We start from the raw sequence: 23,907 nt of genomic DNA, 5'->3' as shown, positions 1-23,907 counted from the left end.
TAAAAGAGAGAAAGTATTGGAATTAACAGGATTTGAGACAGGCTTCTTATAATAAGTGAGACTTTATTTAGGATTTAAAAGAGAGTCATGGAGATTAGTAGTCACAATGGAAGAGAGCATTCCAGGCAGGTGAGCCAGCAAGAGAGAATGGCCAGAGCCAAGCTAAGAGATGGAGTATCTCATCCATGGAACACCACCGAGGTCATTGTTACTGGATTAAAGAGTCTGTGGCACAGGTAGGATTTTAGAAAGACTGGAAAGCTAGGAGGGGACGAGATTTATGAAGGACTTTGCTAAACAAAGCATTTTGCAGTTGCTCTTGGATACAAGAGGCTTATTGAGTTTATTGAGTAGGAAAGGGATGATATAACTAGACCTATGTTTTCCATCATCTTTTATTCTCATTACATGACCAAATCAACTTCTCCCTTTTTTGTTTTTAAAATTTTTGATTTATGGAATAAAAGAAGCATTCAATAATATAAAAAGATGATTGTTCATAAAACTGCAAGTCTATTATGTATCAATTGCTATTCCTTTTAAATATATAATAAGGTTATCATATAATTTTTTTCTCCTTTCCCACCACCCCACCCTAGAAATGAATACAATTAGACACAAATATATAATATATATACATATATATGTATGTATATGTAAAATCATTCTATACAAACTTCTATTTATCCGGTTTCCCTTGATGCAGAAAACATCTTCTTTCCTATAACCAAAACAACTTTTTATAACACCTATATCCTGGATGTGATGTCTTTTATACCACTATTTGTGGGGAATCATTGTGGGTAATATACTGGCTTCAACAAAGTTAAACCCACCATAGGTTTCTGCATTGACTTTTTGGTTATTCAACAAGTTAATCTTTCTGAGATTACTGTGATGGATGACTCAGAATCACAAAGCATCCTCTCTTCCTATTAAATTTTATCTCTTACTTTCCTTTCTCCTTTCTTGCCTTCCTTCATTTCTTCCTTCCTTTCTGCCTTTCTTTTTTCTTCCCTTCCTTCCTCTTTTTTTCCTTTTCCTTCCTATGGATCCTCTGCCCAAAGGAATGTAAATTTTGATTGCTGAAAACTCCACAAGACAGCTTGGGGTTCACAAGCTAGATTTCTCTGGCTCTCATTGATTGGCCTACAAAAGGCCAAGCCCAAAGAGCTTTTTCTGGACCCTGACCAACTCAGAGTGAATGTAGATACCACTTGTCTCTATTTTGGCCAGAATCCCTGAGGATCTTTCCCTCCCAGATTGATTTTTTTAACTAGGTAAAAATGTCCAATAAACTAAATACACAGATGACTTAGTGATTTAGCTATTTTCACTGGATTGTCTCATAATTTGGAAAGGAAATCATGAGTTCAGGAGCTCTTTTCTTTCTTACCTAGTCTTAATCACTGAATGGGTGATTGCCCCAGTCAAACTGAGACCTATTAAAGACCTTAGCTTTACAAAGGTCAAGGTTTTCCATTTTGCAGGGCCATTTCCAGTTTTCTTGTTCTATATCTGACTATAAGACCCAGATGACTCCTGAGGAGAAAGTGAGGCTGGTGACTTTGCACAGCCTTCCCTCACTTAAATCCAATTCACTCACATGTCAGAGTTGTTGTCTTCAAGAATGAAAGATAAACAATAACAATCTACTCAATCCTGAGCCAAATAGTGAGCTGCCCATCTGCAGCACCTAGCCAAGATATATGTGGGTATGAATGTTTGTTTGTTTTTAAATTGGGCTTGTGATTTCAATTGTTGTAAAGCTTCTGATGAAAAAACTCCTACCAACACAGATCAGGCAAGTTGCCTGAGAACATGGAAAAATTAAATGACTTCTCTAGGGTCATATAAACAGAATATATCAGAGGTAGGATTTGAACTCATGACTTTCTGACTCAAAAACTAATTCTCTAGACTGCCTCTTTATGTATACACATGCAAGCTGGTGTACATACACATAAAACACCTGTATATCATACTCGGCTAGCCCAAGTGATATATGACAGAACACTACAGTTGTAAATAATGGTATTTATGTAAACAGCCAAAAAACCCACCCAGTTACTTAAAGCTGGTGAACTCACTATTTTCTTCTCCAGGTTGTGAGACAACCCAGTGAAAACAGCTAAAGTGACAAATCATTTGAGTATTTAATTTATTGGACAACCTGTCCCATGGGTACTATTAATACCGCCTGCTGAGGAGTATCTCTACTTTATAATCAAACACAAAACAATTTCAGGGTTAGCAATTATTAAGATATCTACTCACTTCTCCCATTGTCTGCAAGAATCCTTGTTCAATGCCCAGGCTATGCCAGCTCACATCTGCCACCATGTGTGACATAATGCCAAACAGGAAAGCCACCAATTTCTCAGTATCCTGCCCAAACACAAAATAAATGCACAAAGTAACAAAGATTAAATATAACCATCCAAAAGTAATTAACTGTACAAAGCATTGTTCTGGGTTCTGGGAGACACAAAAATAAATAACTGGTATTTATGTATTTTGAGGTATTTTAAAATTTGAAAAGTATAAAATATATCTATATATGTATATATAATATGTGTGTATACATATTTTATATATATATATACGTGCATGTACATCTATGTGGGGGGAGAGGGGTATATTATATATATATCACATTCTATTTAAATTAAGACAGAGATTTTATCTTCAAGAAACTTAAAATCTAGTAAGGCATTTTTAATCATTAACTCGATTTCATTTATATTTCCAGGACCTGACCCAAAGTCTGGCAGACACTGTCTTATTTTTAACTACCAAAAACCATTTGGAAGTTTGTTTTAAAAAAAATATTCATTACTTCAGAATTGTCACTGGAAAAAATATTATTGGGATAAAATTACTGACTGAAATATCATATAAATTTATTATTATTATAAGAATATATCATTCTTACCTTCTCCCAAGGAAGAGGATAATTTTGTCGGATGTAATGGATGCTTGCATTGAGAAATGGAGTCCAGTGAGTATCTTCAGATACATCATGAAAAATTCCTGCCAATATAAAATAGGATTAATTCCTCAAGGGCATGGTTTCTCATTTGAGTGTCTCAAGTGACATAGTCTTTTTAACTCAATCTCTTTTCTTCCATTTGGTACCACTCCTCCACCTATCCCCTGAATCACTTTAGGCATCATCTTTCAGAGTACTAGGAAGACTGCAGAACCCATTTAGCCAAATTTTTGGAATAATTTAAAAGTCTAATCTTGTTTGTTTGAAATCAGGACTTTGACCCTGACTAAATAGTATTCTTTGTCAGGCCCTGTAAGTTTAAAATGCTATAAATAAGCTTAAAAGATTTTATAACATCTTATAAATATATTGCATATCCTACTTAACATTCTAAACATTTTAGCTTTTATACAAAATAATTTATCTTCCTCTTGGTTCATGAGTAATCTTTGAGAAAACTAACCTCCACATTAAGAATATTTTCTATATTTTGAGTTTATTTAAAAATTATATTGATGCCTCTTGCTTTTTCATCATATTCATTCCCAAATAAGCATACCCCTTCCCTACCCAATGAACCGTTCTTCAACTTCAAACACTTTGCAATTAAATCTTTTTGTAAGTGCTTAAAGGGGTACATTTCAATTACTTGGCTAATTCACTAAACTGGAATATCTCACTGTTTCCTCAACAGCCTTTCAAAAATAGTTATTCTAATTACAAAGCTAAACTATAGGGTTTTAAAATTTTTTTTTTTATTTTTTTGCTGTAGAGAATTGTGGATGTGGGCTCTCTTTTCCCCCTCTACAAATGCAGATCATTGATTCTTATTCAGCTTATACAATCTTAGAGAGCTGGCTGGGATACTAAGATAAGGACATGCCCACAATTTCAGAGTCAATATATTCACTACTTCACTATATCTTTATTTCTCTGAAGCCAGCTCTCTATCTGCTATACCACATCTCTTTTCAATTAGGATTTCTAGTCTCATTTTATTATATAAAAATTAAAAGGGAATGATATACACTTGATAATAACCTCAAATGAGACTATCAACAAGGTTCCTTAGTGAAGCAACATGGCAAAAATAGGATTGAAAGTTTGAAAGCCCTGGATTCAAATTCTGCCTCAGACACCTACTAAATATATGATCATGGGAAATTATTTAACATCTTATCATCCCTACATTGTAAGATTATTGTAAGGAAAATACTTTGCAAAACTTTGTACTATATAAATGAGTTATTACCTCTGTATGTGTATGTGTACATACATATATACATACACACAAACATACACATACGGCATCCCAAAATTCCCTGTGTATCTTCTCCCACACATATACCTTTTAACAGGTAGGAAAAAAGAGATAATATGTATGTATTTTGAACAGCCAAAGTTCCAGGTCTTTTGATAACAAGTCCTTGAGATCTTTTCACTGTTTCTAAAGGCAACAAAATATCAGAGGCAATCAAAAAGAATTTCCATCATATGGCTACATATGTTTTATAAATTTTTCATGCTTAAAGGGATATACTTCAATTACCTGGTTAATTTATTAAATTGGAACAGCTCATTGTTCAAAAATGAGGAGCTACTCTGTTTCCAAAACTAAACCATGGCTTCTTCACTAGATAAACATGACTTTGCATTAGGTTTCCTTTCACTCACCTCCTTTGCAGATGTCAGGATAAAAAGCATCAGGAAACACACTCCCAGCCTGATAAGCATCCTGATGTTCTAATAACAGCTAGAGAAGCAAAAAGATGTCAAAATAAGAGAGCAAAGGTCAAATGTCAATCACATATATGTGCAATCAACTCCCATGTGTTTAAGTGTAATCAAAGACAGAGACAGTACATATATTAATTTGTACAAAATTCAAAAACCTCATTGGAGGCAATGACTTCTGTATTCCAACAGGTGCTATCAAAGTTATTAAAAAAGTGGCAAAATTCATTCATTCTTTTCTCTTTGTTTCACTGTCTCTGTCTACCTTATAGTAAAGGCATTCATGAATAATATCATGGTTAAAAGGCAGAGATAAGTAAAGAGAATGAGGAATAGAAAAAGTTCATGTATGTGGTAACTGATAAACAAAACTTCCAGCCCTTAAAAAAGAGAAAAGAGCAAAAAACAATCTGTACCTTTGTGAGGCAAAAAACCTCTTTCCAGAAAATTAAAGGTAAAATTTTTATCTGTCCATTTTGTTTCTTGAACAAGTAAATTGACATTCAAGTCTAAATGCTAATAAGGATTTGTTTTAATTGCCAAGGCAATCCCATTTACCAGGATGGATAAACACAGACTTCTAATGAGTCCTCATTGTTTTGATAGCAGAAAAATATGCCAAATAATAAACTGCAAATACTTCTGAGCCATCTTGGTCATAAATAAAAGCTCAGATTTCAAAACTCAGAATTCATCTAATTCAACCAATAACTAAATAAGAATTCTTTTCAGGAAGTTCCTGACAAGTAGTTTTTCCATATGTAGATAGCCCTACTTGTGAATAACTAATTATTAGTTACTTTTTAAAATAATTGTTAGCAACTAACAATTGCTAGTAACTATTCCTTACACCAGGGAGAAATTTACTTTCTTAAATTTGTATATATTGCTTTCAGTTCTGAGCTGGCTCTTTCAACTAATCTTCCTATGGCAGAGTGTCAAGACTCTTGTCTCTCCTAGTTAAGGGTCACAACTCTTTAAATATTCTCCAGTTTAACAACGTCCTTCTTAAAATGCCCAGAGCTGATCATGATATTCTAAATAGGTTCCAGTCAATGCAGAGAACATTGGTAGTAAGATCTCCCTAATTCTGTATGCTATATCCCTGGCCACACAGCCTGATGTTGCAAAGCTTATTATTATTGTTGTTGCTGCCATACTGTATTGTTGACTCATATTGATTTTGCAGTCCACTAACATCCCTGGATCTTTTTATATCAACTGCTTTTTGGAATGCCATTTTTCCCTTTATCTAAAATTATGATGATAAAAAAATTAACTAAAGAAAAATCTCAGAGGTATTCCATTAAAGACCTGTCATTGGATTAATAATGACTCATCAATGACTTTTCTTTGCACATGATTACTTAACTATTTCTGAATCTCTTTAATGTAAGAATGTTTACCTCATAACTCTCCAGCTTATTCATAAAGATATGAAAGAATATAAATGTTTTTCCTAAAAACCTAGATGAAGTATATCTACAGAATTCTCTTGGATCTAGCAGTTTGTTTTCCTGTCAAAAAAGGAAATAAGGTAATATGGCAAATAAAAAATCATCTTTATGATCATTGCTTTATTTTTTTAAGTATTCACTAACTATTCCTTCCATAATACATTTTGCAATGTTGCCAGAAATTAAAATCAAATTTATCAAATTAGAGTTGACAAATTCCATTCTTTTTCCTTTTTTAAAAAATTTGGGACAACTTTTACCTCAATAATGTCTTTCTTCAATTCTGAAATGCCTCTCCCCTTATTCATAATTTCCCAAAGGTAACCCACAGATAACACAACAGTTATATCCACCAATTCTTTTAGCATCCAACTTTTATCTGAATCTAATGTTTTGAATAAATCAAGAAATGTAGTAAAAAGGGAAAATCTTTTGAAAAAGGACTCATTCATATTTCTGAGTAAATATATTCTTAACCTAATCACGATGTAATACTACTCAAACCTATTTGAGAGTAAATAATGGAGCAAGTTTTCTTTAAGTTAAAAAATTACCCACATCATGACTGATTCAAGCATTAAAGTTTTCCTTTCCATGTCCTTATAAAAAAAAAATCCCTAATTTGTTTGAAGACACCTCCTCAGATACTGCCTTAACTTACATTTCATTTTGATTTTGTTAAAATGCTACATTATTTGAATTGTTTATTAATATATGGTGTTCATTGGTTATGTTTCATTGGGAATAAGTCATTCTCTGGGACATTAAATCAGAAATATTCACATTTGTTACAGCTATATACTATGTAGTTAATGAGAAGTAAATCAAATGAAAAAGAGTTATACCTTTTTATAGTTAATAGCGCCATCTTGTTGGCTGAAAAATTCCAGTGCTCTGTGTGCTAAAACAAATTTTTAAAAATCAGTTATGCTGGTCAATCACAAATAGTATTTTGAGAAATGTAAAAAGTTTTTGCACAAACAAAATCAATTCAGCTAAAATTAGTAAAGAAGCAGAAACCTGAGAGGGGGAAAAAAAAAAAAAAACCTTTACATCAAGTTTCTCTGATAAAGGCCTCACTCATTTCTAAGATGAGAACAATTCTTCAATTATAAATGATCCAAGAATGTGAATAAGCAGTTTTCAAAGGAAGAAATTCAAACCATTAATACCATGTTAAAAAAAAATTCTTAATCACCAAAAACTAGAAAAATGTGAATTTTTCTAGAATTGTTATATTATGTTGCACAAAAAGATTGGCAAGGTGACCCAGAAAATGAAAATGACAGAAAGATGTAGGAGCTTTGGGAAAGCAGGTACATTAATGCACTGTTGATGGAGTTATGACCCCTATCTAGCCATTTTGGAAAACAATTTGGAATTATGTCCAAAAAGCTATTAAACTGTGCATGCTCTTTGATTCTACAGGGTATGTATTCCTAAAAAGATTAAAACAAACAAACAGAAAAAGGACTTGTATGCACAATAATAGTTTAGCACATCTTTTTTTGTGTTGGCAAAGGATTGGATACTGAGAGAGTAGGAATGGCTGAATAAATGTTAGTATATAAGCATAACAGAATACTATTTTTACAGAAAAAGAAGAATGGGGTGGTTTCAAAGAAACCTAAGAAAATTTATTATTCAATGTTGCCTTTAGCAATAGGAGAAGAAAAACAAATTAAAGGAACTAGAGTAAGTAATGAGGAAATCAAATTATCTCTCTTTGTAGATGATATACTTAGAGAATCCTAGAAAATCAACTAAAAAACTACTAAAAATAATTAACAACTTTAGCAAAGTTGCAGGACACAAAATAAATACACATAAATCATCAAGATTTCTATATGTTACCAACAAAATCCAGCAGCAAGAGATACAAAGAGAAATTCCATTTAAAATAACTGTAGATAATAGAAAATATTTGGGAGTCTACTTGCCAAGACAAAGTCAGGAACTATAGGAACACAATTACAAAATACTTTCTATACAAATAAAGTCAGATTTAAACAATTGGAAGAATATCAAATGCTCATGACAAATTTACCTAAAATTAATCTACTTATCCAGTGCCATACCAATCAAACTGCCAAGAAACTACTTTACAAAGGGCTAGTAAAAATAATAACAAAGTTCATCTAGGAGAACAAAAGGTCAAGAATTTCAATGGAATTAATGAAAAAAAATGCAAATGAAGGTGGCCTAGCTGTACCAGATCTAAAACTATATTATAAAGCAGCAATCATCAAAACCATTTGGTACTGGCTAAGAAATAGAATAATTGATCAGTGGAATAGATTAGGTTCACAAGACACAATAGTCAATGACTATAGTAAGTTGTTGTTTGATAAACCCAAAAACCCTAGCTTCTGGGATGAGAACTCACTATTTGACAAAAATTTCTGGAAAAATTGGAAAATAGTATGGCAGAAAGTAGGCATTGACCTACACCTTACACTTTATACCAAGATAAGGTCAAAATGATTCATAATTTATACCTTATACCAAGATAAGGTCAAAATGGTTCATAATTTACACATAAAAGAGTGAAACTATAAGCAAATTAGAAAAACTCTATTCTACCTCTCAGAACTATGGAGAAGGAAGGAATTTATGGCTCTCAAAGAAGTCAGTATGAAATGCAAAACATATATTTTTGAGTATATTAAATTAAAAATTTTTTTGTATAAACAAAACCAATACAGACAAGACTGGAAGAGAAGCAGAAAACTGGGGGGGAAAATCATTACAACTAAGGGTTCTAATAAAGACCTCCTTTCTAAAATATATAAAAATCGATTCAACTTTACAAGAATACAAGTCATTTTCCAATGGATAAATAGCCAAAGGTTATGTACAGACAATTTTTCAGACAAAGAAATCAAAACCATTTGTAGCCATATGAAAAAATGCTCTAAATCACTATTGATCAGAGAAATGCGAATGAAGATAACTCTGAGGTACCACTACACAACTCTCAAATTGGCTAAGATGACAGGAAAAGATAATGACGAATGTTGGAGGGGATGTAGGCAAACTGGGACACTAATGCCTTGTTGGTGGAATTGTGAACGGATCCAACCATTCTGGAGAGCAATTTGGAACTATGCTCAAAAAGTTATCAAACTGTGCACACTCTTTGATCCAGCAGTGTTACTACTGGGCTTATATCCCAAAGAAATCTTAAAGAAGGGAAAGAGACCCACATGTACAACAATGTTTGTGGCAGCCCTTTTTGTAGTGGCAAGAAACTGGAAACTGAGTGGATGCCCATCAGTTGGAGAATGGCTGAATAAGTTATGGAATGTGAATGTTATGGAATATTATTGTTCGGTAAGAAATGACCAGCAGGATGATTTCAGAAAGGCCTGGAGAGACTTACATGAACTGATGCTGAGTGAAATGAGCAGAACCAAGAGAAAATTGTATATAGCAAGAAGATTATATGATGATCAATTCTGATGCATGTGGCTCTTTTCAACAAGGTGATTCAGGCCAGTTCCAATGGTCTTGCAGCCATCTGCACTCATGGACTGAGTGTGGGATCACATCATAGTATTTTCACTTTTTTTGTTGTTTGCTAGCTTGCTTTTCATTTTATTTCTCTTTTTTCTTTTCCTTTTTTGATCTGACTTTTGTTGTGCTGCATGATAATTGTGGAAATATATATAGATGAATTGCACATGTTTAATATATATTAAATTACTCACCTTCTAAGGTAGGAAGTGGGAGGAAAGAAAGAAGAAAAAAATTGGGACACAAGGTTTTTCAAGGGTGAATTTTGAAAACTATGCATATAGTTTTTGAATAAAAAAATAAATTTGAAAATAAAAGCTTAAAAAAAAAGTCCTTCATAACCAGCTCACTTCTATCTTTCCAGTCTTCTCATATCTTATTTCTTGACACATACTCTTCAAATTAGTGACACGGACCTCTTGGATGTTCCACAAATATGATACTCTATTTTTTGGTTCTGGACATTCTCTCTAACTATTCTTCATGCTTGCAATACTCCTCTTCCTCTTTTCTGCTCTGATTAGATTGCTTTAAATCCCAGATCTAGTCTTCCTTCTATATTTTTTATTTGTTCTGAATATAACTTGTTATGTCTCCTATTTGATTGTAAGTTCTTTGAGGGCAGGAACTGTCATTGCCTCTTTTTGTATCTCTATTGCTCCCTTTGAGGGTAGATCTAAGTTCAAATCTCAGACCCCAGCCATCTGATCCTGAGCAAGTCCCTAAAATGTTTGCCTCAATTTCCTTACCCATAAAATAAGTTGAAGAAAGAGATGGCACATGACACTAAGACTTGGACAGGTCAGAAAAAAAAAAAAAAAAAAAAAAAAAAACAAACCTGAACAACAATAGATGTGTTTAGCATAGATGTGTATAGCCTAGCCCATAGAAAGTACTTGATGTTGATTAATTACAATCAAAAAGAAAAGAAAGAAAAAAATTAAGTTTGAAAAAAAATTAGATGCCTCTCCAAGAGAAGCAGTATAATGTAGTGGCTAGAAAGCTATTCAAAGGCAAAAAAAATGGGGATTTAAGTCTCACCTCTAATATGCTGTGGAGCTGGGTGGTCCCAGGCAAATCAACATAATTTATCAATGCTCTAGACCAGTGGTATCAAACACAAATAGAAACAGGGGGACACTAATCCAGATATAATGATTCCAATGGACTACATATTGACAATTTTAAAATGTATTATCTATGCCATATTGTATTTTTATGTTTGTTAAATATTTCTCAATTGATTTTAATCTAGTTCCAGCTCCCCTTGATCTTGCTGTTCCAGTTGTTTGGTCATTCAATTGTGTCTGACTTTTCATGACCTATGGATTAAAATACATCAGACCCTTCTATAATTCATTATCTCTTGAAATCTTTCCAGGTTCGTGTTCATTGTTTCCATGACAAGATTTATTTCTCTTATCCTTTACCATCCTTTTTTCCTCTTGTCGTCAATCTTCCCAATATCAGGATCTGTTTCAATGAATCCAGTTTTCTCATTATGTGGCTAAAGTATTCAATATTGGTCTTTCAATAAATATTCATGAAAATTCAGTATATTAATTTTTGCTCTAGATAATTCTCTAAAATTATAAATAGTCAAAAAGATGAAGACCTTCATTGATATAAGGATTTTCCTTACATGGGTATTCTCTGTACCAATAAAATCACAGATTCGTTCTCTACCAAAGTATGCTCATTTAATCCCTGTGGATGACATTAGAGTTTTGGAATGACATGTCAACATGTGCCCTGGTGAGATCTTTCCAAAGTTAAAAACTTATAAATATTGACTTGGAGACAATTACAAAAGACTCACTATGGAAAATACTAACCACATCCAGAGAAAGAACTGATGAAGTCTACATGCAAATAGAAGGATACTATTTTCACTTTATTTTTTTTTCATGTTTTTTTTTTCCCTTTTGGTCTGCTTCTTTCATACCATGACTAATATGGAAACATCTTTTACAAGATTGCAAATATATAAACTCTAAAAAGTCATTACCATTTAGTAACAGGTGAGAAGGAGAAAAATTTAGAACTCAAAATCTGTAAAAAAAAAATCCTAAAAATTATCTTTACATATAATTAGGGGAAAATACTATTAAAAATCCAAATATTGGTTTGGAAATGTGTAGTACATCTGTCACCCATAGAAAAGCCCAGCTAAGTGCATTGAGACTGATCATAAGAAGAATGGCCACTAGGATATTATTTTTAGATCACTATCAATTGAAATGGTAGGGGAGAAATTTAACCTTGTCAATGTAAGCTATATCTAAATCATTAGAAGTGAAATGATAAAAGATTAAAATTTATTTAGAGGTCCTCTTTATAATCCATATTATTTTCAGAATTCATATATGGATCCAAAGATGGAAGAGTCTTTAGAGGCCACCTAGTCTAAACCATTCAATTTTACAATTAAGAACATTAGAACCCAGGGGGAGGGGAGGGAGTTGGGAATCATAGAATTCTACAGCTGGAAGAAGTTTCAGAGTCCATCTATCTAACCATTACCTGACACATGAATTCCTTATAAATTATCCTCCAGAGATGGTTATCCAGTCTCTAATCAAACACCTCCAGTGAAAGAGGACTCACTTACGAAACAATTTGTTCTTTCTTTGTTTGTTTTTTAAGTTCTTTATGTTTAGTTGAAATTTGCCTTGCTGAAATTTTTATTACCACTTATCTCAGTTCTGCCCTCTGAAGCCAAGCAGTGTAAGTCTAATCCCTCTTCCTCATAAGGATCCTTCAAATATTTGAAGATAGTGATCATGTTCTTCCTCTCAAATCTTAACTCATTCAAACTAACCATTCCAGTTTCAAGTCTCTTCTGAGTTGCCCTTCTAGGGAGACATCTTATAGGATTTTGAGGTAAGAAATTAAAGATCATCAAATATCTTCATATAAGGAAACTGAGATCCATACATATTCCTTGCTAAAGGTAACTCAGGTTTGGGTAGGAGGCAGAGGGAAGCAAGTTTATATGTGATACCACTGAACCCATAAGGATAGGAGATTGTATCTAACCTTTTAAGTTACTATCCATTATACCATCTGCTCTTGACAAATATTAAAGTTTAATAAACATTTTTTCATAAAAAAAGAATGTACTGTCTAGATTGAACGTCATCCTCCATTAATGTTTTGGTCATGTATACTTATTGTGTATCTAAGTTATATTTTAATATATTTAACATCTACTGGTCATCCTGGCATTTAGGGGAGGGGGTGGGGGGGGGGGTAAGAGGTGAAGCAGAATTCATTGTAATGTAAATAAAAGGCTATTAAATAAAAAAAATAAATTAAAAAAAAAAAAAAAAAAAAGAACGTCATCCTCCAGATATGGTCACTCTTATGACCAAAGCAGAATTCATTGTAAACACAGACCTCTAAACTTCCAGAACAGTATTTTCCACATACTATCGTCTCCCTTACAGAGATAAGGTATAAAAATTGCTGAGAATATTGACTTGAGAGTCAGGAGATATGGGCCTTCATCCCAGCTATGTTGTTAACTAATTACATGACCCTAAAACATCTAGCTAATTTCTCTGCAAACAAGTTTTTCATTTGAAAGTTGATAGGATTTTGAAGTTTCTCTTACCTCCAATGTCTATAATTCTAATCTTTTAGGGTTCAGTTTCTAGGTCCATTTTATAGTAACATGCTTCTATGTTATATATATTTACATTGCTATTACATTTAAGACTTTTCTATCATTAGATGCAAGTGTAACTATAGAACACTATTATCTTCATAGGGGAAAACTGAGACCCAGAAACATAAAGGCCACAGAGTTACAAAGCAGTAGAGCCAAGATTCAAATCAACATCTTCTGCCATCAAATTCTAACCTCTTTGTCACTACCCTATACTTCCCTCTCCTTTCTTTCTTTTTTTACATGTGAAAACCATGTCAATAATTTAAAAATTAACTTGGAAATTCCTTGTCTAGTAAATGTAATATCTAATATTTACCTAACCACCTGGGTTCACTTTTACCACAAATAAGAAGGTCCAATAAAATTGAGATGAATAGAGTCACTATTTAGTTAGACATGCACTTGTCCACAAAAAATATATTAGCCAGTAAGTATGAGGAAGACCTGAAAGAGTAACTTGTTTACAATCAAGTGGAACTTTTGGTCTTCTCTTAGAAACTAATGACTGAGCATAATTCTAAATGAATTCACCAATATAGCAGTTCTTTTGTGGTAGCAAAAAACTAGAAACTAAAGGGATAATTAGAGGATGAAAGAATAAATAATCATACCATATTAATATAATAGAATACTATGACACTGTAAGAAACAATGAAGGGAATGGTTTCAGAGAAACCTAGGAAGACTTGTATGAATTGATGCAGACTGAATTAAGTAGGCCAATAAGGAAAGCATGCTAAAACAAAAATTGAAAATAAAAATTATATTGAAAAACTTAAGAACTATTATCAATACAATGATCCACCATAATTACAGAGGAATGATCCACCTCCTAACAGAGGGCTAATAGACCAAATAAGAAAAATGAGACATACAGTTGTAGACATGTCAAAATGGGAATTTGTTTTGCTTAACCATGTATACTTTTTTTTTAAGTTTCCTTTTTTTCCTTTTTCCAGTTTATAGCTGGAAATAGTAAGGAGATATAGGAGAGAGAGAAAAAAAATGCTTTTTTTTTTTTTTTTTAATTTAGCTAAAAGAAAAAAGCTACTGGCTCACTATCACGGATTCTGTACTTAATACTTAACTTAATAAACTTAAGGTTTTTGGCTTTCCATTAACATTTTAAAACCCAGATACTTACCTATTTCTATGTGGGTTGAAATACCACAGGATGTACTTCTTTGAGACAAATGGAACAGGATGATCAGCACAAGAAACCAGCTCCTGAAAGCAGACATGTATGCGATTACTGTCTATATTCTAGCTCTGGAGGGCTTAGAGTATCTGCAGCACTGATTTTGAAATCTAAGCATGGACCAACTCAGTGACTAGGTCAGTGACACAGAAGCTAAGCTGTATTTCAAAATAAAATCATTTTCCAGTCATGTTACAAGTAGGTCAAATTGTGCAGGACAGCAAAAAAACACAAAACAAAAAAAAAACACCTGATACAAAAACAAAAAAACTGGAATTTTTTTTAGGAGGAAGCAGGGACATTTCCATTTTTTTTTTTTTTTTTTTGGATTTGTTTATTCCTTCACTTCTATTTTAACATGAATTCCTTACTGAGGCAAATGCAAGGCTGCCCTCATTTTCTGCATTTTACTCCCTCCTCTACCTTTGCATATAAGTTGTACATTTGTTTGTTGTTGTGGTTTTTTATGTAGCTCAGATCTACAAATTATGATCCCCCTTCCTCTAAATCTAATACAATAAACATTTTTAAATACATAAGACATTTATAAAAATACAAACATATTTTAAATAAATAAGGCAGAAAACTAGCATGGTGTAATAATACATAGTAGACCAGCCTTAGAGTTAGAAAAACCTGAACCCTGCCCTTGTACATGGGAGCTATATGACCATGGGTAAGTCAGTTAATCATTTATCCTAAAAGCAAATCTTAAGCACCTACCAAGCACTAGAAGCTGGAATTACAAAGAAAGGTTAAACACACACAAACACACACACACACAGTCCCTGCTCTCAAGAAGCAGACAGTCAAATGGGGAGATAATAGGTAAACAACTATAGATACATAAACAGGAGATACATAACAAAGTAAAAGCGCTCATCAAGGGGAGTTTACAAAGTCATCTAGTGGAAAGTGGGATTTTAACTAAAATTTGAAAGGAAGGGAGGAGATAGTGATGAATATAAAGACAATTTTAGGCCAGGGGAAACTGAAATCACCAGTCTAAAGACAAGAATGTTTCTTTCAAGGAGCAGCAAGGCAGCCATTATCACTGGAATCATAGAGGTAGTAGATTATAAAGTTATGAAGGCTTTGGATGCCAAATAGAGAATCTTATATTTGACTCTAGATTCTTTGAAGGAGCCACTGAATTTTATTGAAGTGAGAAGGTAGGGGAGGGTGACATGGTCAGATCTGCACTTTCACTTTGACAGCTAAAAATAGTATGGTATGGACTGAGTAGACACTTGAAATAGGGAAAATAACCAAAAGGATCTTACAATGTCCTAACCCCCACCACTTACCTGAATCCCCCTCAAATCTCTCACCCCCAAACACCATCTAGTCCTCCCATTGTGTCCTATGGAATAGGCAATATATTTCCCTTCAACCTAAATGTTTTCCTTTCCCACTCCTTCCATTTACTAGGATTCATGAAATCTGGTTCTCCTCAAATGACACAACACCCCTGACCACTCTTTCCAGAATTAGCCACATCTTCATAAATTCTTCTTGGCTCATTGGTTGAAGCAAAAGAGTTGGAACTTTCCTTGTTCCCAATGCCTCTTTCAGGTTCTCCTTCTGCCTCTATAATTCAGTACCTCTCTTCCTTTAAGGTTCATGCTATTCACAACTATCAAGCAGTTAAAAAAATCTTAATTGCTAGTATCCATAACATTCCCCTTCCTTCCTCAATGAGTTCAATGCCTGACCCACTATTTTCCATGTATAGACTGACTCTCCCTCAAACAGATGGTCATTTGCCCTTTCAATCATCTACAAATATAACTCCTCCACATTCAAGAATTCTGAAATCCCTTTATTCAACCATAAACTATTGACTTTTCACACTTCTCTCTGCCTTCCTTTATAAAACTCTACTCCGTCCTCACTGTGCTGTTCTAATCCTTTAATTCCTCAATTCTTTCCCAGATCATCTTCCCTGCACTAGCAAGTCTCTCCTCTCATCCCAATTTTGATCTTTCAGTGACCTAATTCAATTCTATAACCTCCCCCTTTTTTGCTTCTTTAGTCCCTTTTTCATTTGGCCAATTATGTCCAGCCAAGCCCTCAACCTTGAATTATTCCCACCATTTGCTGCCTTTACTTTTATACATGTGCTACTAAATTAAAGTGGATAAAATCACACAACTATTCTCATTGGGGTCTAATACAGATTTATATTATATATGTCAACTAGGCTCTTAGAACTGTTAAACAATCCTTCTAAAATTCCCTTATAAACTTAATCCCCTATTCTCCATATCTGCTCTTCCAAATATTTTCATCTCTCTTCAAACTCATTCCCCATCTTTTCAGCTAAGAATTTTGCCTCATATTTTACAAAAACCATTGAGACTATTTGCCATGAACTCCCTTTTTCCCCCTTCAACTACTATCTCTTCTTTCATCATGTCTCACATGATGAATTAGCCTTATTCTTTAACAAGATTCTACCTGCTCAAGTGATCCTATTCCATCCTGTATCCCCCAGTGTATTGCTCCCTTTGTAATACCCATTTTATCACTTATTTTCAACCTCTCCCTGAGTATTAGCTCTTTCTACTGCCTACAAAAATGATCATGTCTCCGTCAGCCTGAAAAAAAAACCTTCACTTGATTCTTCCATTCATACTAATTATGGTCTTATAATTCTTCTGTCCTTTGTTGATAAATTCTTCAAAAAGGCTGTCTACATAAAAGAAAAAAAAAATGTGAATTTTCATTCACCAGGTTTCAAACCACATTACAAAGTGGTAATCATGAAAACAACTTCATAATGGCTAAGAAATAGAGTAGTGGATCTGTGGAATAGATTTGGCATACAATACACAGTAGTAAATGATCATAATAATCTAGTGTTTGATAAACCCAATCCGAGCTTTTAGGGTAAGAACTTACTGGTTAACAAAAATTGCTAAGAAAACTGGAATGCACTTTGGAAGAAACTAGACATAGACCAACATCTCATATAATATACCAAGATAAGGTCAAAATGGATACATAATTCAAACATAAATAACATCATTGGCAAATTAGGAGAGTACGGGAAATTGTTCCAATCAGATTTCAGGATAAGGAAAGAATTTATGCCTAAACAAGAGATAGAAATGATCATGGGAAGTAAAATAGATCATCTTGATTACATGAAATCAAAAAGGATTTGTACAAACAAAATTAATGCAGCTATCCAATCTGTTGCCAAAGCTTAGAAAAGTTCACCTTTGCAACATCTGTCAATATGCCCTTTATCTCTTCTGACAAAGCTTCTGCTCAAGTGCAATTTCTCAATACCTCATGCTTAGTCTAATGTTATAAGCATCTTGTGAGTCTGTCTATCTCAAGTCTCTCCCTCCTCCAATCCATTCTCCATTTAGTCACTAAAGTGATTTTCCTAATGCAAAAGTCATATCATCCCTCCCACATAATTAACTCCTAACACTTCAGGATCAAATGCAAAATCTTATTTGGTTTTCAAAGTCCTTCAAAACCCAGCCCCTTCCTACCATTCATTCCAGTCTTCTTACACCTTACTCCTCAATGAGTATTCTTCAATCCATTAACAAAAGTGGCTCTAGCTCTTGCCCATAAGAATCCTGTCTTACTGTAAGCCTTTCTTAATAACCCTCTTAATTCTAGTGCTTTCCCTTGGCTAAATATCTCCTATTTTACTCTATATAGCTGGTTTGTATATATTTGTTTAAATGTTGTCCCTTCCATACATAGCGAGCTCCTTGAAAACAGGGTCTGTCTTTTGCCTCTTTTTGTATCCCCAGTTCTTAGCATAGTGTCTGGCACATAGTAGGCTCTTCATAAATGTTTATTGATTGAATAATGTAGAAGGGAGGAAGAAGGGCATATACAGGAGATGTTATAAAGGTAGATGTAACAAGTCTTAGTAACAGAGAATGACACCTAAGTTGAGATCGTGAACAACTGTGAAACTGTTATAGTCTTAAATAATAGAAAAATGAGAAAGAGGAAAGGGGTTAATAGGAAAAAGATAATGAGCTCTGTTTCAGGCATATTGAGTTTTAGATGTCTTTGTAGTTTACATGTTTGAAGTCTGGAGGTGAGAAGATAAGTAGATCTGTTGATTATTAACATAGTATGATAATTAAATCCATGGAAGTTGATAAGATCACCAAGCAAACAAGTATCAAGGGGTAAGACAAGAGAGCCCAAGACGCAGAGCCTTGGGGGATATCCACAATTAGTAGGAGAGTGAGAAGAAGCTGTCAGTCAGGGAAGAAGACAACAAAAAGAAGATGTTGTCACAAAACCCTAGAGAAAAGAATATCAAGGAGGAATGGATGAGTTAGGGTCACCAAGAGGTCAGGAAGGTTGAAGATTAAGAAAATCCCATTAAATGTGACAACTACAAGATCACTGTTCACTTTAGAGAGGGCAGTTTATATGGAATAATGTCTACAGCCAGATTTTAAAGAGTTAAGAAGCCAATAAGAAAAAAGAAAAGATGTAGCAATTGCACAAAATTGGAAAAAGACAAGACTTGTGAATGGGATAAACTGAGTGAAGACCTCTCATAAGAAAGTCTTCTCAACCTATACTCTAATTATAACTTGAAACTTTGCAATAACAAGTTGTGCTATAGCCAAAAGCTACAAGCCACAGATGCTTGCTAATCTTAAATAAATATATATTTCCCTCCTGTTCCTCCTGCCCTTTTCACCCCAATTAGCCTTAAGTTCCTAATATGGTAAAGAGTGTGTTATTGCCTAGTATTCTTTGTCTCTGGATTTGTGCATTTTAGAATGTAAGCCTGGATTTCTAGCCAATGGGAGAAAAGATCAGAAGGGAGTGGGGCTTCTGCATTAGGATCTATCTAATGCTGTGTTTTGCAACTTGTGCATTACATTCCTATAACAAGACTGCTGTTATTGGGAGTCACCCTTTCTTGGGAGATGCTAATAAATCCTTTTTGATTTTTACGTTGAGAGCCTCTGATTTTAATTTGGGTAAGGGTTGCTGTCCCACACACTTGTCTAAGTCCTTGTAGCTATGGTGCCTCTAGGAATTTTGAAGTATAGCCCTATACAATCATAATGTTACATACATTTTTTTCCTTGTATCTGTTTGTCTGCTTTATTGCTTTTCTTTGTTGCAAGGGAGAGTCCAATTACTGGGTAATTTTCCAAAACGTCAATGGCACAAGATAAAAAGGATAATTACTTTTTTAAAAGGATAATCTTGCTCTTACACTTCAATTGGGTTAAAAAACTTATATAGAGGTAGCTAGGGTGGTGCAGTGGACAGAGCCCCAGCCCTGAAGTCAGGAGGACCTGAATTCAAATTTGGTCTCAGACACTTAACATTTCCTACCTGTATGATCCTGGATAAGTCACTTAACCCCAATTGCCTCAGCAAAAAAAAAAAAAAAAAAAAAAAAAAAAAAAAATCAGAGAATGATGGTACACATTACCTTTTAAAAAGTTTGGCAGCTTTCACTTCTGAGGTACTAGTCTTCCCTAAACATACCCTAACCTAGCCAAATGTAGCTTGCTAAAAAGATTATTTTATGGAAAACTCACACAGGACAAGCACTCACAAGGCAGTTAGAAAAGGCAATGAAAGAACACTCTCAAAGATTCTCTTAATTGATTGTATGACATGGAAGACATTGGCAGAGGACCACCCAGCACAGCATGCCCTCATCAGAGAAGGTGCTGTGCTCTATGAGAACATGGAACTGAATTAGCTCAGAAGAAATGCAAGATGCACAAGGTTATAGAGTCCAGCCCAAAAGTTCATAGGAACTGTTTGTATCTGACCTGTGGCCGAACATTCTGAGCTCGTGTAGGTGTGATCAGCCACAGACAGATTCACTGTAACTCAACTCTAATATAACAATGTCATTTTGGCTCTCTTCAAGAAAGGACAACAACCAAATAAATAACCAGCCAATATTATTACTTTGTATTTTTTTTTTAAGTTTATATGTGTTAGCTGAAAAGAATGATAAATGCCTTAATTTTAATAACAGGAAGCTAATATTGAAATCTTTGTGGTGATCACCAATCACTACTTCAGCAGGTTCTCAGAACAAATAATTGACAAGGTCAACTAGCATTTCCTATGGGACTACCTTTGGATACTCACAAGATCTTGTGTTTCTTGTTGTCCCTTTACATTCTATGGAAGCTCTAGAATTAACCCAGTAAAGTTCTGATTTGGAACCAAATTTAAAAGCAGGTGATTTGAGTTCAGGGATTGCCAAGCTTGGATGTGGTTGTAGCAAATATCTTCTTAACTATTTAGCAAATTGAAACAAATGCAAAGTCCTTGATATACATATCTTCCTTATATTAAAATTCCACTCTCCCTTCTTTCCAGGAATATTAAATCTAGCCTAGTCTAAGGGAGTAGGAACTTCCTTTACTTCCCTCCTCACTACCACCATCTTGGAATTTCTGAAGGGAGGAATGAGAAGAAAAAAAGTGTTTAAACACCAAGAATTCAAGTCTCTTTGTCTCCACTTTACTTCAGCTGCTCTTGTACCTCAGACTGAGTATCCTCCTAAGAAACTAAGGCTCATCTTCCTCCTTATATAATATCCCAAGACAAACACACATGTACAAATCTCTTGCCCTATGCCTCAATTCCTGATCTACTTACAAGAGAAAAAAATAGGTCAGCTAATTTTTGAATCTACTTTTCATATGGAATGTGACCAAATTTCATTTTAGTTCTTAGTGTAATCAGAAATCGAGCCTTGCCACCACTGTGTGACACTTTCCTCATAATCTTACATTCCAATACACTAATGAATCTATATCATCAATACAAGTATTTCCTCCAAATTTTTATAGATTTTTTAAAAAATAAGACTTTTTCCTCTATCAAATATAGTGGAACCACTACATCATAGTTCAAATTGTCTTCCTCTAACCATTCTTAGTCCCCACTAGTCCCTTTGATGAAAATTACTGGATTTGAGGCTCCCTTGATCAATATCCCATTACTTTCAATTATCTTTAAAATCAACACCTCAGAGCCCTCAGAATGTTTACCCCTATGTCTATTTGTGTCTTTTTTTTGTACTATTTCTACTACCTCAGGAAGTATAGCTTTAACTATGATGATGAGTCCAAATGCAGTGGTTCTACTACACTTGATAAAGATAAGAGTTTAACAAAAAATCTTTGTAGAAATTTTTTTCAATTTTCATATCTTTGTCAGACAGGACAGAAATATCTCTTGACAAGATGACCTATTCTCACCTCTAATCTCAGTTAGACTTATCCTGACCTCCTAAGTACCTCTCTTCCTTCTGGCCCCAACTCTTTGAAGTCCCAAACAAGGATGATAATATTTATGATTAAGAGCTGGCAAAGTCTCGTGTAATGAGTGATGTCCATGGCATCTCAAATTGGAACACTGAGAATATTTTCCCACAGAAACAGTGCATCACCTGTTGGTTAGTGGTTATAGGGATTATTTATTGTTGTTTATAGTTTCAGTAGTCTGATTCTTCATGACTCTATTTGGGGTTTTCTTGGCAAAGATACTGGAATAGTTTGCTATTTGTTACTCCAGCTTATTTAATAAATGAGGAAACTGAGGTCAAATGACTTGCTAGGGCTCACACAGCTAATATTTGAGACTAGATTTCACCTGGATCGACATTCTGGCCACTTCTCCACCTATAGTATTATTATACAGTACTTATAGTATTATTAATTATTATTATAGTATTATTAATACAGTACTATGCTACAATTATTTCACTAGTTAAATAGGTTTTGGTAGAATAGACTGGGAAGGAGGAAGAAGTAGTTATTTAGATGTTATTTAATGTGAGAGGAATTTCAAAGGTCTTGCTAGGGATTGGATTCTGATTAATCATCCTATTACCTGATTCTAATGTTTATAAATCAATTCTTGCTAGTTCTATAATATAGGAAGAGAGGAATAAGAAAGAAAAGAAGTAATAGATACCCTTGTCAATCATTAGGTTGAAATGGCTGTGGCAAAAGTCAGAGAAAATTCTTCAAATAGCTACCAAACTGAGGAACAAGAGAAAAGTATTTAATAGTTGAACAAATAGTTCTAGGATCTTGTGTTTCTGGGTTTGCTTAAGTCAGTACTTGTTTAGCTCACCAACTGGCCTGGGATCAGCTCTAGGTACAAGACGCACTTAGCATCAGTCAGATCTCCTTGCAAGCTTTGACCTCTAGGTCCATGTTAAGCATTATTGTGACCAACACCTTGATCATTTCTAGAAGGAACTTGAAGTGTTCTGGTCAGAATTGAAATTTAGCCGTACTTCAGAAGACTTTAGGATTAACAGGCTTTTTACAAGGTAAGTCAAGCATTAAAATGTACTTCATGCCCCGAATTTCTTCTTCTGTCTGAGCTGTTTCAATTATGAAGAGTTAGGTCCAGGGAAAAATACTATAATCAAAACTTCCCCTAAAACCAGGGTCTATATAGCATCAGATGTGGAAGGATGTAAACTTAGCATTGCTCCCCCAATCTAGGTCTTTGGATTCCTGAAAACCAAGCAAAAGCTAAGGTAAGCATTTCAGTGTTCTAAAGGCTGCTACAAAGAAATCTGAGTGTGCCTAACAGAAAAACAGCATAGCTTGGATTCATTTGATCCTTCTTCCCCATTTCCCAATACCACTATAACATCATTGCTAGCACCGATTTACTCTAAGACTTTCAGAAGTGTGGTTAATATCTGGGGGGAAAAAAACTGAAAAAAAAAATCATCCCATGAGAAGCTTGTCTACATTAATTACTTCCCTCCAGCATATTTTTCTTCTAAGTAAAACTTCAAAAAGTCAATTGAAGGAACCAAACAATATTGCTAACCACTACAGTGATGTTTTTCTTCATCCCATAGCATGTATGGGATGTAGGGGAAGCAGCTAGCTGCCCAACAATAGCAAAGAACTAACTAAAGAAAACAGCAATAACAAAAAACATGTAAAAGATTGGCACAGATATAAAATGACACAATTTGAAGAGGCTACAGGAAACAGTAACAACAGACTGGTAAGGGAATGGCACAAAGATAAAATAACACATTATGAAAATGCCAAACTAACCAAATCTTGCCATACCAAACTACACCTCACTATATAGTAGAAATGTGATGAAAGAGATAGCCAAATTGATTCTATAACCAAACAGTATTCTAAGAACTTTAAATAAAGAAGAAAAAAACTTTCTCTAAAAGATTTTTCTTTTTTTGGTTAACAGAGATATGCCTTGTTTTGAAAATGTCTGATAAGTAAAAATCTGAACTCAAAACACAAATGAATTAATAGATGATTACTCCCCTTATATTTGAACAAAGAGTTTATCA

At 34.0% G+C, this 23,907-nt stretch overlaps 1 protein-coding gene across 2 annotated transcripts in view; it reads right to left on the bottom strand.

The window, feature by feature from the left end:
- Positions 1–23,907, bottom strand: part of GPLD1 (glycosylphosphatidylinositol specific phospholipase D1) — a 61,213-nt gene that overhangs the window by 34,245 nt on the left and 3,061 nt on the right. Inside the window, exons 2-6 of one of the 2 annotated variants that reach the window (XM_031946779.1) lie at positions 14,517–14,599; positions 7,029–7,084; positions 4,667–4,745; positions 2,936–3,033; positions 2,278–2,388 (exon numbers count right to left, since the gene is read on the bottom strand). In XM_031946779.1, coding sequence (XP_031802639.1) covers positions 2,278–2,388; positions 2,936–3,033; positions 4,667–4,745; positions 7,029–7,084; positions 14,517–14,599 — 427 coding nt within the window. Of the gene's footprint in view, positions 1–2,277; positions 2,389–2,935; positions 3,034–4,666; positions 4,746–7,028; positions 7,085–14,516; positions 14,671–23,907 lie in introns of those variants that run through there. The other variant, XM_003760134.4, reaches the window with a different exon arrangement.

The sequence above is a fragment of the Sarcophilus harrisii genome, chromosome 1, assembly GCF_902635505.1.
Source record: "Sarcophilus harrisii chromosome 1, mSarHar1.11, whole genome shotgun sequence".
In the NCBI taxonomy this organism is placed as follows: domain Eukaryota; kingdom Metazoa; phylum Chordata; class Mammalia; order Dasyuromorphia; family Dasyuridae; genus Sarcophilus; species Sarcophilus harrisii.
The sequence above is the reverse complement of the archived record's forward strand: the minus strand, read 5'-3'. Positions and strand labels throughout refer to the sequence as shown.